General features: G+C 49.0%; 1 protein-coding gene and 1 pseudogene across 6 annotated transcripts; both read right to left on the bottom strand.

Moving 5' to 3' along the window:
• Positions 1-443: 443 nt before the first annotated feature.
• On the bottom strand, positions 444-8,248 carry ZNF445 (zinc finger protein 445). 6 transcript variants are annotated; one of them, XM_058679027.1, is made up of 7 exons: positions 7,689-7,817; positions 7,302-7,560; positions 5,293-5,461; positions 4,854-4,948; positions 4,440-4,566; positions 3,853-3,963; positions 444-3,022 (listed from the first exon to the last, which is right to left on the bottom strand). In XM_058679027.1, the coding sequence occupies exons 3-7, from the start codon at positions 5,423-5,425 to the stop codon at positions 849-851; spliced, it is 2,640 nt and encodes an 879-aa protein (XP_058535010.1). In that variant the 5' UTR covers positions 5,426-5,461; positions 7,302-7,560; positions 7,689-7,817; the 3' UTR covers positions 444-848. The 6 variants fall into 6 exon arrangements, with proteins under 6 accessions (XP_058535010.1, XP_058535007.1, XP_058535008.1 ...); XM_058679024.1 differs by lacking the exon at positions 7,302-7,560 and having other exon boundaries at positions 7,689-8,248; XM_058679025.1 differs by lacking the exon at positions 7,302-7,560 and having other exon boundaries at positions 4,440-4,548; positions 7,689-8,248.
• Positions 8,249-9,043: 795 nt separating this feature from the next.
• Positions 9,044-15,356, bottom strand: part of LOC131482938 (signal peptidase complex subunit 2-like) — a 37,322-nt pseudogene continuing 31,009 nt past the window's right edge.

Raw genomic sequence — 15,356 nt, 5'->3', positions numbered from 1 at the left:
TCCTCTGTCTGGAATCCTCTCCCTAGACAGCCACGTGGCTTACTTCTTCGCCTCTTGGAAGACTTGACTGAAAAGTGACCTTCTCAGTAGTGACTCCTCCTGATCAGCACGCCTCACTGCTCTCTGGCTCACTTCACCATACAACATCACTCTCCAGAATAATGTATGCCTCATTTGTTTCCTGTATGTGAAGACCCAGGACAGGACACACCACTCACATGCATGCCTGTCTCAGAGAGGTGTTCAGCACATTTCTGCTGCTGCCCGTGTACACTTGCATGGTGGAGATGGCAGTGAGGCACCAATATAGCTCCATTCTCCAAGCATTTGAGCCTGGCACCTTGCTTGCCTCTTCCTGTTGAGACACACTAAGCCAACTGTGAAGTTGAAGATCCAGCCAGAAAAGCCCCAGGAGGCATGTAGAGACTGATTCTTGCTGCTGCTGCTGCTGCTATTTCTGGTATCAACAGGACAGAAACTGTCACAGGTCAAGCTCAAAGAGAAATGCAGAATCCAACTAGCCTCAGCAGCTACAGCCCACCAGGCCTCAAATATTTTGTACAACCATAAAGGGTCTCTCTTTAGAGTTGTGGTGGGGGCTGTTGTTGCACAGGCCATTCCTGGAGCTGGAGAAGCCCCAGCGAACTTGTTGCTCTGTCCCAGCACCTCTTTCTGGCAGGTGGGCTGGGGCCTCAGCAAGCTTGTAAATCCTCAGAACTCTGCCACTAGCTTCCAAAATACAGAGGGCTGGGTCCTTTGTGAAGCATTCTCCACCACGAAAGGCTCTCTAGCAGGGTAGCTAGGAGGTACTCCCCATCCCGTTGTCATTGTCACTGTCAGGCCCTGCACTAATCTCTGATGTGATTTTTCATGTGCCGAGCCAGGTTGGAAGACCACCTGAAAGTCTTGCCACACTCTCTGCATTTGAAGGGCCTCTCTCGAGTATGAAACCTCTTATGACTAATGAGCAGTGAATGCTTGTCAAAAATTTTCCCACATATGCTGCATTTGTGGCACTTGCCCTCCATGGGCAAATTCTGCAGTTTGGGGTGCCTGGAGCTCTGGTCACCAACCTCCTTACGATCTTTTGGGGGCATTTCTCCACTGGGTTTTAATTCCTGCATACTCAGTCCTGTGTCCTGAGCAGAAGATAACCCAGGCAAGCTGCACCCAGACTGCGCCGCTCTGCTGTGTTTCCTCTGATGAAGAGAAAGGGTATGTCTCCCAACAAAATCCTTCCCACACCACTGACATTTGAACGGCCTCTCAGCAGAGTGGACTCTCTGATGGTTAATGAGGCGGTAATTTCTATCATAAGATTTCCCACACAAATTACATTTATAGCGCTTTTCTCCACTGTGTATACCCTTATGATCTAAAAGACTTCTTTTACGTGTGAAGGTTTTCCCACATTCTTGACAATAAAAAGGTTTCTTTTCCGTGAGGATGTCTGGTTTCAGAGTTGGAGTCTTCTGCTCTTCATGACACTCATATGGTTTCTTCAAAGAGTGACGCCTCTGATGGCGGTAGAGGTTGGAACTCCACCTGAAGGCTTTCCCACACTCCCTGCACTTGTAAGGCTTCTCTCTGGTGTGAACTCTCTGATGGGCGAGAAGGAAGGAATGATTGCGGAAGGCTTTCCCACACTGGCTACATTTGTAGGGCTCTTCCTTAGTGTGGCTGCCCTGGGGAACTTGGAGCACCGTGTCCTGACTAGAAGTTGGAGCACTCTCAGCTTTTCTTTTCATGTTATGCTTCTTCTTCTTATGAACAATGAAGGCCGACCTGTAGGCAAAGGCTTTCCCACAGTCGCTACACTGGTAGGGTTTCTCCCCGGTGTGAACTCTCTGGTGATCTATAAGGGTTGTCTTTCGAGTAAAAGTTTTCCCACACTGCTGACAGGAGAAAGTTTTCTCCCCAGAGGGTGCGTCCTGAGGTTCACTGTAATTCTCCTGCCTTAAGTCTTCCTGACACTCCTCTTGTTTAAATAACTGTTCCTCTCTGTGCGACCTCACATGACGAGTAAAGTTGGACCTCCACCGAAAAGTCTTCCTACATGTGGTGCATTTATAAGGTTTCTCCTGGGTGTGAATCCTTTGGTGTTCCACAACATACGATTTACAATGGAAGGATTTTCTACACTGGTTGCAGTCAAAGGGTCTCTCGTCATCTTGGTCTCGCAAATGATAAGCAAACTCCATACTGCAGTTGAGAACTTCTTCATATGGATTCGTTTTTGATTCCAGAAACTTGCGTTTTGCATGGGTTTTCTGATGCAGACGGTAGGCTGACAGACGCTGGAAAGCTTTCTCACATAAACTACATTTGTAAGGTTTCATCCCAGTGTGAATCTTCTCGTGCCGCACACAGTTTGAGCTCCATCCAAAAGCTTTCCCACACACCCTGCATTTAAACGGTTTCTCTTGAGTGTGATGCCTCTGGTGATATGCCAGATGAGAGCTTCGACTGAAAGTCTTCCCGCAGTCACCACACTTGTACAACATTCTTGCCAGGTGAAGACTCTGCCCGTGCTGGGAATGAGAGCTGAGGCTGAAGCCTTTTCCACACAGATCCTTCTCGTTCCCTTTGAGCCCAGCATGCATTCTCTGATGTAGGCTGAAGCTCCCAAGCATGAGTCTGTGCGCTTTCCCATGTTTCTTGTAGTCATAATGGTGTGAACTCGTTCTGAAGTATCTGCCACAGCCATGCCTCAGGGACTGCTTTCTTTTGGAAACTGGCATATAGGTAACATGTTTCACCTCACCACTATTCCCTCCTCCTAGTATTTGTGGTTCCTTTCTATACCCGTCACTGCAATCAGTCTCCTCTTTTTTATCTTCCACTTGTACGACATCTCCACACTGTTCATTTAACCTGTTCTTTGGCTCAGAAGATTCTTGCAGTTCTGTTCCCTCAGAAACACTGATTACAGGACACACCGCTAACACAGCACAGGTTTCTGCTTCTTCCAAAGGCTCCTGTTTTAAGATGAACTTGTCTGTTTGAATCTGGAGCTCACTTCCTGACAAAAATAAAACAAGAGAAGGAACTCTTATTAAATGAAAAAAAAATTCTATTTGCTTGAGAGGATACAGAGAGGAAGATGGAGACACAGAGATAGACAGAGAACCCCCATCCACCTGTTCACTGCACAATGTCCATAATATTTTTATTTAGTGAAGATAATGGCAGTCAGGCAAAAATCATGCCATGTAGGATCATGGCACTGAGTTTTGATCTAGCAGTTAAGAGGCCAGTCAAGAGGCCCACATCCTATATCAGAGCCGGGATTGAATTCCTGGCTCCAGCTGCCCATCTCTTCAGTGTCTGGGAGGCAGCATTCATGGCTCAAGTAACTCAGTTCCTGCCACCTACACAGGAGATCTGGACTGAGTTCTTCACTCCTGGCTTCAGCCGAATCCAGCTCTGGCTATTGAAGCACTTGGGAAGTGAACCAGAAGGCAACCTCCCTGTACTATCTTGGATCATTTCTCTGCTACTATGCTGTTCAAATAACAGTGTTGAAAAATAGAAAGATCTTCCTTCCTTCCAGTGAACAATGGAGGAAGTCCCCAGTGACAAGACTTGATCTTTAGAAAGGGAAGAGCATGTGTGGTATTTGGCACAGGGATTACATTGCCCACATCCTAGAGTGGAGTGTTTAAGTTCAAATCTCAGGTCTGCTTCCCATCCCAGCTTTCTGCTGCTGTGCATCCTGGAAGGCAGCAGGTGAAGGCTCAAGTAGTTCTGCCACCCAAATGTGAGACTGGTGCTGAGGATCTGGCTCCTTTCAAAACGAAAAGAAGAGTAGATAACAAGACAGGCAGGACCTGGTAAGGGTCTCGAACTCACCAGTGGGAGCATCAGCTGGCCCTCTCTTAGCTTGGGGTTCCTGGACATTCGGGCCCCACGGTTCCCTTGATTCCAACCAGGAGATCAGAGCAGGTTTGGAGAATGGTCCCACTGCAGCAAAGGGAATGAGAAGGATCACATGGGACTTTGCAGGCTGATGAGACAGGGAGTTGGGAAGGCCAGGAAGGCAAGTGGAAAGGAGGTCAGGCAGGGGACCCCACAGCCATTTTTGGTAGCCCTGGGCAGAGACAAGCAAGACTAAGAGAAGTCAAAGGCAAAAAGACCGTTAGGATTCTCTGGAGGAGGGAACCACACAACCACTCAGTTTGTTCGACCAGCCAATATTTTCTTTGAAGATCTTACACGGGCTAGTAACAGGAAACACAGTCCATTTAATCTTTATAATAACTCAGTGTGAAGCGTTAATAATTCCAATTTCCAAAACAGGACATTGAGATGCTAGACTAAATGACCAGGCTAGTAGTCACAGAACTAGGAAGAAACCCAGGACAGGCCCTTTCTACAGTGCATACTAAAAGCCAACAAGCTAGAGTGAAGATATGCACATGGGCAGATGGATGACTTACTCAGAGAAGCCACGTTCCCGTAATTCTCTAGCATCACATCCCTGTACAGGTTCCGCTGAGCCGAGTCCAGCAATGCCCACTCATCCTGGGAGAAGATCACCTCCACGTCCTTGAAAGTCAAAATTGCCTGAAAAAACACTGTGGCCTAGAGCTGGGCCATAGCTCCCAGCTTTTGGGGAGTTGGGGGCCGGGGTGTGGGGCTGGTGTTGAGCGAGCACAGAATGGATATGGCAAAGGGAAAAGAAAAGATCTCTCTGCAAAGGCGTTCTGGGTCGGGGGGATAAGCTGTTCTCTGGAACATGGGCTTCTGCTCGTGAGGTCACTGGGCAGAGAAAACATAAGACAAGGGAGTGGCAGCACACCTTCAGGCAGCAGTGTGGAGACCCAGGGAAGGAGCGAAGCCCCGCAGCTTACCTGGGGCTGGGCTGGTGGGGAACTTGTTGCCTTCGCTTGGTCCCCAGGGCTCCCCTCTCTCTGGGAAAGGGAAGGCACCTGGGCAGCATGGGGATCTGAAGGAGAATAAGGAACTGTGAGAGAGCCACCTGGCTCCAGATTTCCCACTGAGAAGCCCACTCTTCCCACAGACAGAGGACTCCTAGACCCACCAGCAGGGAAGTACAGGCTGTTGGTAAACACCCATCTCACAGTTCTCAGTGTCTGCCAGGGGCTGGGCAGGGAGAGTAGGGGGTGCAGCAGGAGAAACTGGCCAGACGTGGCTCACAGAAGAGACAGAAAGGACAAAGGGCTAAGAGCCAGGCCAGAGTTTCATGGAGGACAAATGGTGAGGACAACATTAAAGGAAATCTGAGAGACGTGGCATAAGGCTGGGGTCTTGGAGCCAGGCAGCAAGTACCGGATTGCCCAGCCAGGAAGTCACGCACTCCTATTTCATAGGGAGGCTCCAGCTGGTCCCCCGGAGCAGGACCACTCCTGAGAGGTGAAGCAGGGGGCCATAGCTTTGTGGCTCGCAGGGCTCCTGTACCCATCCAATGCACATCTTGGCTCTGGACAGGGCCTGGGTCCTGGCAAGAAGAAAATGTTGTGAGAGGATTCCCCATGGGAATCAGAAAGCAAACTCTAGGCTCTAACAGGGCTCCCAGCCTATCACTAACGGGCAGAGGCTAAGGGTGGGACCAGCCAGGTAGAGCCCAGGGCGGCCCCTCCCACCTCTCAGCCTCCCTGGGCTCTAAGGAGTGCCCTGGGGGAGTAGAACGCTAGCTCAACAGAAGCCCTTGACAAGTCACTGTGGCACTGCTCTCCGTCCTCAGCTGTCAGGGGCACCTCACCCACTCTCAGTCCTGCAGAGTTCACCTGATGATGGTTCTCTGTACAGGTCCAAGTCGAGCATCACTCTAGGCACTACCACATACAATGACCTCACAGAACACGAAGCGCACACTGCAAACCTGACTAAAAAGGCCGCGTCTCAAAAGGCTCTGGGAACTATGAGGATTAGCCTTGGAACCGGAAGTCTCAGGTATAGAAACAGGCCATGCCCATTCAAGCAGAGATCAGGAAGCGGGACCTTTGCCCTGGTCTGACGCAAAGTGGTCTTTCACAGAGATGTGAGGACAGGAGGTAATGCCACTGAACGTCATCCTGACCCTGTGGCCAAATATATGCTGCCCTGACACGGACAAGCCTCAGCCTCTGGTCATTAAACACTGGTGGGGAGATACAAACTAAAGACATTAAACTGACCACAGCAGCCCCTCCTATTGCACCCAGGCCCCTCCAGAGGGAGAACAAGAGAAAAACAGAAGCACAACCAAACAAGCTGAATGACAAACTTTCTTAACGCCTGGTTTTTCATACTGTAGTATTCCTGATGAGGCACAGGATGAGTCTGTGGCCATAAATGCACTATAAACATTTCTGTTCCTTTGTTAGGATTTTGGAGGTTTTCTCCCAGCTCCCACTGTCTTCTGATGTTGAACCAGCTTTCAGCCAATTTGGCCCTTTCTGCTCAGCTGGCAATGTTTTCACGGATTTTAAAACCTTACTTTAGGGCTCGGCAGCGTGGCCTAGTGGCTAAGGTCCTCGCCTTGATCCCATATGGCCACTGGTTCTAATCCCGGCAGCTCCACTTCTTCTCTGTCTCTCCTCCTCTCAGTATATCTGACTTTGTAATAAAAGTGAGGTAAATCTTAAAAACAAAAACAAATCTTACTTTAGCTCTACTTTAACTGAATACAACCAAAGCACAAATTAGGTCCTTCTGAACATCTCATTATTTTGTTAATAATTATAAATGCTCTTTCAGATTTTTAAAAAATAACACCCAATGTTGAACAAAAACATACATTTTTAATGGCTATGGCTTGATGTATTTCTATTTACTGCTGGTAGACCATGCTCAGATGTGCTATTTGAGCTCATTTTTATAGTAAATTTGGAAGAAATATCAAATTTATTTCAGAAATTGTAGCAGCAATTTTCAATTATATGGGAATTACACATAAAAAAAATATATTCTTATATAAGTAAAATTTGAGAGTTGTAAAAAATTGCCCCATTTAGAAAACTCAAAAGTTATAGGAGGCGTCAGCTCCCTCAGCGCAGCGGGGGCAGACGGATGCACAAGCCTCGCTCTTCTCCGTCACCCGGCTGGGAGCGGCAGTGCCACTTAGCGCCAAGGCCACAGCCAGCTCACAGCTTAGGCATTCAAACCCAGACCGGACGAGTCCTCTGGGTAAGATCCTTTCTGCATGTTCTTCTCAATAAACCTAGGCTCTGAAAGGCACAGCAAGGTGACCAAGGACACTGTAGGCTATGGAATGAAGTTTAAGATTGAGGTCTCTCAATGTCCCAGCCCAGAGCTGCCCCATGGCACTTATGTGGAACCCAGTCCCACACTCACACACACACTCCATGCAGACTGCTCTCTGGATGTAAATGGATACTCTCCCACTCAAAGGCCAAGACTCCTGTCCTTAAGATCAATCCCTTCCTGTCCCATCACTTTTTGGGTTACAGGTAGTATGTAGAACTGGACTCTGCAGCATTAGCCAAGGTGTGGGTTCTGCCATTGGCAGACACTCGCTGACTTGATCCTGGAGCTGAGGTTCCTCTGGGAAGGGGGAAGGGCCACCCAAGGGGCCACGGCTCAGGTCCAGGTGCCCTGGGCATAGCAAAAGAAGGTTTCCCTTGTACTCCTCAACACTGACAGTTTGGAGGGCCACCCCAACCCAGACAAGGTGGTTTACCAGGAGGCAGAGCTCCCTGGGCACCACACCTGCTCACACTCACCCTCCACGAAGTCCCATCAGAATCCTTCTGCAGTTCCTCCAGCAGGGCCACAGCCTCGTCACCACTCTCGGGGCGATGCAGCTGCACCCAGGTCCGCAGCTCCGCGGGCAGGATGCTCAGGAACTGCTCCAGCACCAGCAGCTCCAGCATCTGGGCCTTGGAGAGAACATCAGGCCGCAGCCACCAGCGGCAGAGCTCCCGGAGCCGGCTCAGTGTTTCTAGGGGTCCAGAAGACTCATGGTATTGAAGCTGCCTGAAGAGCTGTCGGAACAGCTCCTGGCCAGGACGGTTGAGTGTCTGTGGCCTGGCAGGCTGTACTGACACGTAGCCTTCATCCTCATACTCTTTCTTGACCACCTGAAAGCGCCCACGCTCCCTTGAGGCCTGGGCCTGGGCAGGATGGACCGTGTACCACCTGCCTGGAGGCATCACTCCTGACTAGGGTCTGTCCAGCAGAGCTCAAAACAGGACCGCTTTCACTGTGCTGCTGCAGTGTCCTCGGGAGCGTCCTCTCAGCACGGCAGGAGACAACGCCACGTACCGCGACACCAGAAGTCACTATTCAGGAGAGGACAGAGGAATGACATCCGTCACACACGGTGCTGTTAGATCTGATCACTGGGATACTTGGACTCTAGGGGAGGGAACATGTGCCTGAGCCTTTGCGCAGATTTACTGCCTGGTGTATGAAGCAGCCCAGGGCAAGACTGTCTCTGAACTCTAGATTTAGTCTGGGTGTCCCCCAAAAGTCCATGGGCTAAAGGCTTTGTCAGGTGATGCCAGTGGGAGGCAGTGAATCTTTAGAACATGGGGCTGGCAGAGTTTCTAGGCAGTTTTCACAACCCCACTGTCTGTTTCAAGGCTGCCCTGTGATTCCTCTCTGCACGCACTCCCTGCTCCACCACTACTCCCACTGGAGGCTTCACCAATGGGGCTGCCTGATCTTTCTTGGACCTCCAAAGCCTGAGCCAAAATAAGCCTCCTTCCTTTTTACAGCAATGAAAAGCTGAGGAGCAGGTCATTCCTGAAACTGAACCTAAAAACATGGAGGCAGTCGTGGAGCTGGTTAACTAATAGGCTGGGGAAGCATGGAGGAAATGCCTGCGGTGCCGAGACCAGAGCATTCCAAGTGACCAGCAGAGGCTCTGAAGGCCTGAATGCTGACAGAAACGCGATAGGAAGGCTACACTGATCCAGGATCTGATGGAACTGAACTAAGGGGTATTCTTGGGGACTGACTGGATGTGACTGCATTGTGACAGGGACATGATTGTCTGGAGGCCGAGGCTAGAATGCCAGGGTTTTGACAGCAGTTTGTTTGCCCACCAACAACCCGGTTATGAAACGGTTGGTCCTCAGAACGGTACTCCTGGAGGGTGCTCCTGGAGGGTGGTGGCACCTTCAGGAGGCAGGACCTAGAGACGGTCATTAGGTCACTGAGAGCAAGCCCTGTAACCATCTGAGCTACGCCCAGCCCAGGAGTTATCTCTGTCTGCCAGTTGGCCATGTTGCATACTCTACCACTCTACCTTCCTTAGAGGCCAAACCAACAAGGCCGCCTGATGCTGAACCTGAAACTCCAAAACTATGAGCCAAAACAAACTTTTCCACTTCATAAGTATCCCAGGACACGTATTTCATTATAATAACAGGAAGTTAACTAACACAATTGTTACCTATAAACTAAGAATATATTCTACAACATAGCAAAATAAGTACTGGCATATAACTACAAGCTATAAGCTGGGTGTTGTGATGTATTAGTTAATAAGGCTATGTCCTAAGTTGGATTCAAGTCCCAACTCCACTTTCGATCCAGTTTCCTGCTAATATGTCCCTGGGTGGCAGTAGTTGATGCACACAAAAATTCTGTCTTCGTTACCCAGGCTACCCTGAGGCTTTGCTTTGCACTGCCAGCTCACCACGTGCAGAGGGAGAACTGTGAAATGGGTTCAGGAGAACTGTGAAATGGGTTTCAGGAAGTGAGCAACCCTCCCTCATTCCCTGCCTCCAGGGCCCTGGCTGCAGTCTCAGTACCTTTGTCCCTTCCTGAAGTAGTTGGGTTCAACTCTCAGCGCTGCTTTCAGTTCCAGTGACCTGCTAATGCAAACCCTGGGAGGTATTTGGGGAGTGAACTAGCAGGTGGGGCATCTCTGTATTTCAAACAAATAAAATTTAAAAAGAAGTGGAATTCCTAATCCACGAGGACTGTGCCACTTTAGTTCTTCTGCCCTTCCTGGGGGCTGTGTACACTTCTGTCAGTAGCGTGCGGTTTTGTTGCAGTGTTCAGTGTATTGCTGTTGCTTGCAGGGATTGTAGATGATTTTCGCTGACCAGTTTCTCGGCTGGGACTCATCCAGCACAGGGCCGAGTCCCTGCTTTTCGGTTTTCTTTCAGCAGCACTCCTTTGAGACCGTAGAGACACCAGGGAGCAAATACAGTGACAGTGCTGGATGACCTGCTGCCTTTGACTGTCAGGGAAGGGGTGACTAGAACAGGCTTGTTGGAGAACAGGTCTGGGGGGTGTCAGTGGAGGTGGCGTTTGTCAGTCTGAGGCAAGAGGTGAAGCTCGTGCTTGGCCAGGCCAGACGGGTTTGAGAGAGCAACTGTTGAGACTGGTCCAGCAGAAGAGTGTTGATCTGTGGCTGGTGGTTACAGGCACAGGGTGCTGAGGGCAGGCAGCTTTGTTACAAAGGGCTGGGAACCAGGGTAGGGGCAGGCCTGGCAGGGGTTATGGGGAGTCGCCCCAACTAGGCTGCAGCTCCCACTGGTTTGTGTAAGGACCGAGTATGAAGTGGGCAGGATCAGGCTGGACTGCAACACCCATCGGTTTGAGTGGAAGACTGGGCTGCAAACAGAACTGACCCAGCAATTGCAACCACTAGCATGTGCATAAGCTGACTGGGATGACAGACTGTGCCAGACCCTGTACTGACAAGTACACACAAGAATCAGGTCTGGGATCACTTCAGACAAAGTTTCTTTGGAGAACCCTCCAACTGAACTGCTGATCTCAGAAACCCAACCATGAAGAGACTATGTCAGCCAGTGGATTCCGGAGAGATTTCATGGTGCTTGAAACGGTGAGATTGGCAGCAATTCAGAACTGTTGAACTATCAAAACTGCATGAGCAGGACCCTCGGAGAATGCCTCACATCAGGGACCTGGGATGGGGCCTCTCCCTTTGTTTCTCCCCTGATCCTGGATACAGGGGAAAAAATGATGGTATTAGTGTGGAAACAATGGCCTTACCCACTTTCCTGTAGCTCTTCACCCTATGTACCCTAATCAACTAAGTAAGATTATAAAAAGAATCTTGAGTTAAAAAATGACTTCTTAAGACAAAAGATTGTAATACACCGTAAGAGGCACATTGTGGCTATAACTTTAAGGCTGCCCTAAGGTCTGATTAAGTATCCCACAAGGCCCAATTAGCCTAACCCACATCAGCTAGCTGCATGATGCAACCTGCCCGAGGTCTCCGGGAGACAAGGTCGCTTGAGCAGCAAGGCAACTTTAAATCCTTAAGACAAAGCTGAACCTGACAAAAACAACTTAAACTCCCTTTATGAAACAGAACTGATCCACATGGAATAAGGGCTAAGATCAGGAAGGATTACACAAACTTTATCTGCAAAGACCATGTTGGAATTCATGGCTAGCATAGCCAAAGGGAGCCAAACTCAACCACCCCCCAGCCCTTTGTAACAAAGCTGCCTGCCCTCAGCACCCTGTGCCTGTAACCACCAGCCACAGATCAACACTCTTCTGCTGGACCAGTCTCAACAGTTGCTCTCTCAAACCCGTCTGGCCTGGCCAAGCACGAGCTTCACCTCTTGCCTCAGACTGACAAACGCCACCTCCACTGACACCCCCCAGACCTGTTCTCCAACAAGCCTGTTCTAGTCACCCCTTCCCTGACAGTCAAAGGCAGCAGGTCATCCAGCACTGTCACTGTATTTGCTCCCTGGTGTCTCTACGGTCTCAAAGGAGTGCTGCTGAAAGAAAACCGAAAAGCAGGGACTCGGCCCTGTGCTGGATGAGTCCCAGCCGAGAAACTGGTCAGCGAAAATCATCTACAATCCCTGCAAGCAACAGCAATACACTGAACACTGCAACAAAACCGCACGCTACTGACAGAAGTGTACACAGCCCCCAGGAAGGGCAGAAGAACTAAAGTGGCACAGTCCTCGTGGATTAGGAATTCCACTTCTTTTTAAATTTTATTTGTTTGAAATACAGAGATGCCCCACCTGCTAGTTCACTCCCCAAATACCTCCCAGGGTTTGCATTAGCAGGTCACTGGAACTGAAAGCAGCGCTGAGAGTTGAACCCAACTACTTCAGGAAGGGACAAAGGTACTGAGACTGCAGCCAGGGCCCTGGAGGCAGGGAGTGAGGGAGGGTTGCTCACTTCCTGAAACCCATTTCACAGTTCTCCCTCTGCACGTGGTGAGCTGGCAGTGCAAAGCAAAGCCTCAGGGTAGCCTGGGTAACGAAGGTGAAGGGAGTTACCCTTTTGCTTCTCTGTCCAAACAGAGCACCACTTTGTCACGCAAGGCTCATCTTTATCAACCCAGACATCTGGCTGTCCCTAAGCCACTCCCTATGTTCATGATTGTGAGAAAAGAGGGGGGAAAAAAACTTTTAAAAAGCCTAAATCATTTCTCCTGAAACCAGTGTTCAGTAGGACACTCCAATTCCTGACAGCCTCCTGGGGAGATGCTTTCGAAATAAGCTCCTGCTACCGGCCTTGCTTCCAGGCCTTTTATCCCTATACTGAGGAGCTTCACCAGAACAGGTACCCCAGCAGCATCTTCACTGCTGAGACAAATGCCCACCCCAGGAATTTCACTTCTAAGAGTCCACCCCAGAAAACTGCACACACAATTATATGAACATTTGCACAGTATTCACTAAAGTATTCTCTGTAATAACAGAATAACCTACTTGTCCACCAACAGGCCTAAATAAAAATAACATAAGCCTATGCTGCTGAATTGCTGGCTTTTTTATAACCAGCAATCTGGTTAAATAAATAGTAGCTCCTAGAACTGCAGATGGTGGCACCTAGAAGGGACAGCACATCACCAGGAGGCATGAGATACAAATGGGAGGCTGCAACTCAAGCAACTGCAAAGAAAAAAGACATGCAGGTGACCTTGGCTCTATTCTAGCCAATCTCCACCACACCGGAAAAGGATGGCTGAACGTTGAGCACAGAGGTAAGACAGAGTGACCAGTGAGGTTGAGAAGAGAAAAATGCTGCCCAAACACAACAAACAAAACCCAGAGTCCACAAAAACAGCATCCAGCAGCAGTATAAGCAGTGTTTCCCTGGTGTGGGAATAGTTAGGGCCTAGAAGAGTCACAGAAGGCGAGTGTCTTGGGCGTTCTGTGATGCCACATTCTGCCTACAAACCTGCCAAGATTCTAATTGCACAGGTTGGGCTACCTTTATGCACATCATATGGACACTGCAGAACTGATCTCATACAACTCTTGGTTAATCAGGGGAGCCCCTCACTGGTCACATTCCCACCCCATAAGCTTCTTATTGAGGGGCGAGTGTTCACACATTGTCAATAAAGCAGTCCATCAGGTCGGAGCCAGCAACTTACTAAAATAACCATTACTGATCACTGAATTCAGAGGCTGAAGACACACAATGCTGCGAAGCAAGAGATAGACACAAGGCCTCTGCACCTGCTGCCAGCTGTCCCACTCCTCCCTGCACCAGATGAGCACGGAAGTGCCTGAAAACAGCAGCATCCCCACCAATTCCCATCACCATGAAACAAATTTCAAGAATTACTCCCTGTATGACTGCAGAGTTTGCAGAGCCCACAAAGAGGAAGCAGGTAGCTGCAAGCCTGAAACCACCCACGACCCAGACAGGACAAGTGAGCATCAGTGAGTTCACACTATACATCGTGAAGCATGGTGGGCTGTTTCTAAACTGGACTCATGTGGGTTTGTCCCAGCCCCTAATCGGGATGACAAGAGCATCCTCTCTTACATGTTCATTTGCCCTCTCTAGAGGAGCCACAGCTGTAGCTTTGGAAGTGACATCCGGATCTCCTTATCTGCTGCAAATAAAAAGGTGCAGCTGCATGATAACTCCTTTGGTGCATCCCTTGATCATGTTCACCAAGAAGTGGACTCACCACTTGACAGGGAACACACACACACAACCACTTTCTCCTCCTTTAGACTAGAAACCAATACTTACTCAATGTGTTCAGCTTCAAGTGCTGCAAATGCAAAAAGACATCACTGTCAACTGAGATGTGAAGAAGATTTGCATCAAAAGACACAGCCTCACGCAGGAAACCACAGCTCCAGGACCAACAGGAGGCAAAGAAAGAGCTCCATGAGGTGTCACTCAGCTTGGGAGGCTGCTAAGTGCTGGCAGAGAAGTGAGGGGAAGGGGCCAAGGTTAGAAGAAGCATTCAAAGGAAACAAGGAAAACAAATGAAATGCTACATGAAAGGAGACTGGAAGACACATAGCAAGAGTGGGAGAGGCAGCAGCACCAACAGGAAGCAGAAACACCTGCTGATGAGCAAGGGGAAAGAGGGAGACTTGCAGAACAATCTAAAGAAAAACTACGAAGAGAACTACACTGCCGCTGAAAGTGAGGAGAACCTGGCAGGGCGGCCCAGAGGGCTGTTGGGGCCAGAGAGCACTATTCTGAAGACGTTCACCCGGTGAGAAATACAAATAACACTGATTTATCTCAGGAACTTGAGGTTCAAAATGAAAATAAGTCCCCAAGCTGGCCTGTTTGAAGTGGTTGATGCAGATGTCCAAGGAAGGGACATGTTGTGGTGTGATGGGCTAAGACAACACATGGGCACAAATGGGTGACAACTGGAGTCCTGGTCATGCCATTTCCCATCCAGCTCTCAGTTAATGAGTCTGGGAAAGCAAAGGAAGATGGCCCAAGTGCCTGGGCCCCTGCACCTACATGGAGGACCTGGATGACGCTTCTGACTACAGCTTAGTCTAGCCCCAGTCATTGCTGCCATTGGGGAGTGAAGAGATGCAAGATCAATTTCTCTCCCTCTCTCTCCTCTATCAAACCCCACCGTCTATCTACAACTCTGCCTTTCAAATAAATAAAAAGTATGTCTTTTTAAAAAATGTTCGGAGAAGTCAGTGAAATATCTGTGAAGTGCCTACAAGAAAGACAACTAACCCTCTTTTCATTGCTTTTGAAACTTACTCAATTTTACCTCAGATACATGATGGAAACAATATGGACATAATAGTATTACCCACTTCCCTATCCCCCTGAACCTTTTTTTTTTCTTTTTCTTTCTTTAACTGTAATTAACTATGTAAAGATTGTCAACAACAACACAATAAAATAGATTTAAAAAAAAAGAAGAAACTTACTCAATTTATTTGCTCTTTGGGGTGGCTGCTGACACAGAGATCAAGATGTTCCTTGGGATGCCCCACCCCATACCTGAGTGACTAAGTGCAAGTCCCAGCTCCATTCCAGATTCCAGCTTCCTGCTAACGTGCTTCCTGGGAGCCACCAGGGAAGGGCCTGAGTAGGTAAATCCCTGATGCCCATATGGGGAGACTGGACTGAGTTTGTGGCTTCATTGTGCACATCTGGCGCATGAACGAGCATATAGAAACTCTGTCTCCAAATAA

Source organism: Ochotona princeps, chromosome 21, assembly GCF_030435755.1.
Source record: "Ochotona princeps isolate mOchPri1 chromosome 21, mOchPri1.hap1, whole genome shotgun sequence".
NCBI lineage: Eukaryota > Metazoa > Chordata > Mammalia > Lagomorpha > Ochotonidae > Ochotona > Ochotona princeps.
The sequence above is the reverse complement of the archived record's forward strand: the minus strand, read 5'-3'. Positions and strand labels throughout refer to the sequence as shown.

Excerpts from the sequence above, each read along its gene's own strand:
- ZNF445 (XM_058679024.1), bottom strand. The coding sequence starts at position 8,117 with ATGCCTCCAGGCAGGTGGTACACGGTCCATCCTGCCCAGGCCCAGGCC. Across the intron at positions 4,949-5,292 it reads CTTCCTGGCTGGGCAATCCG|ATCCCCATGCTGCCCAGGTG; the intron begins GTACTTGCTGCC and ends ATTCTCCTTCAG. Across the intron at positions 3,964-4,439 it reads CGGGAACGTGGCTTCTCTGA|TGGGACCATTCTCCAAACCT; the intron begins GTAAGTCATCCA and ends CCTTTGCTGCAG.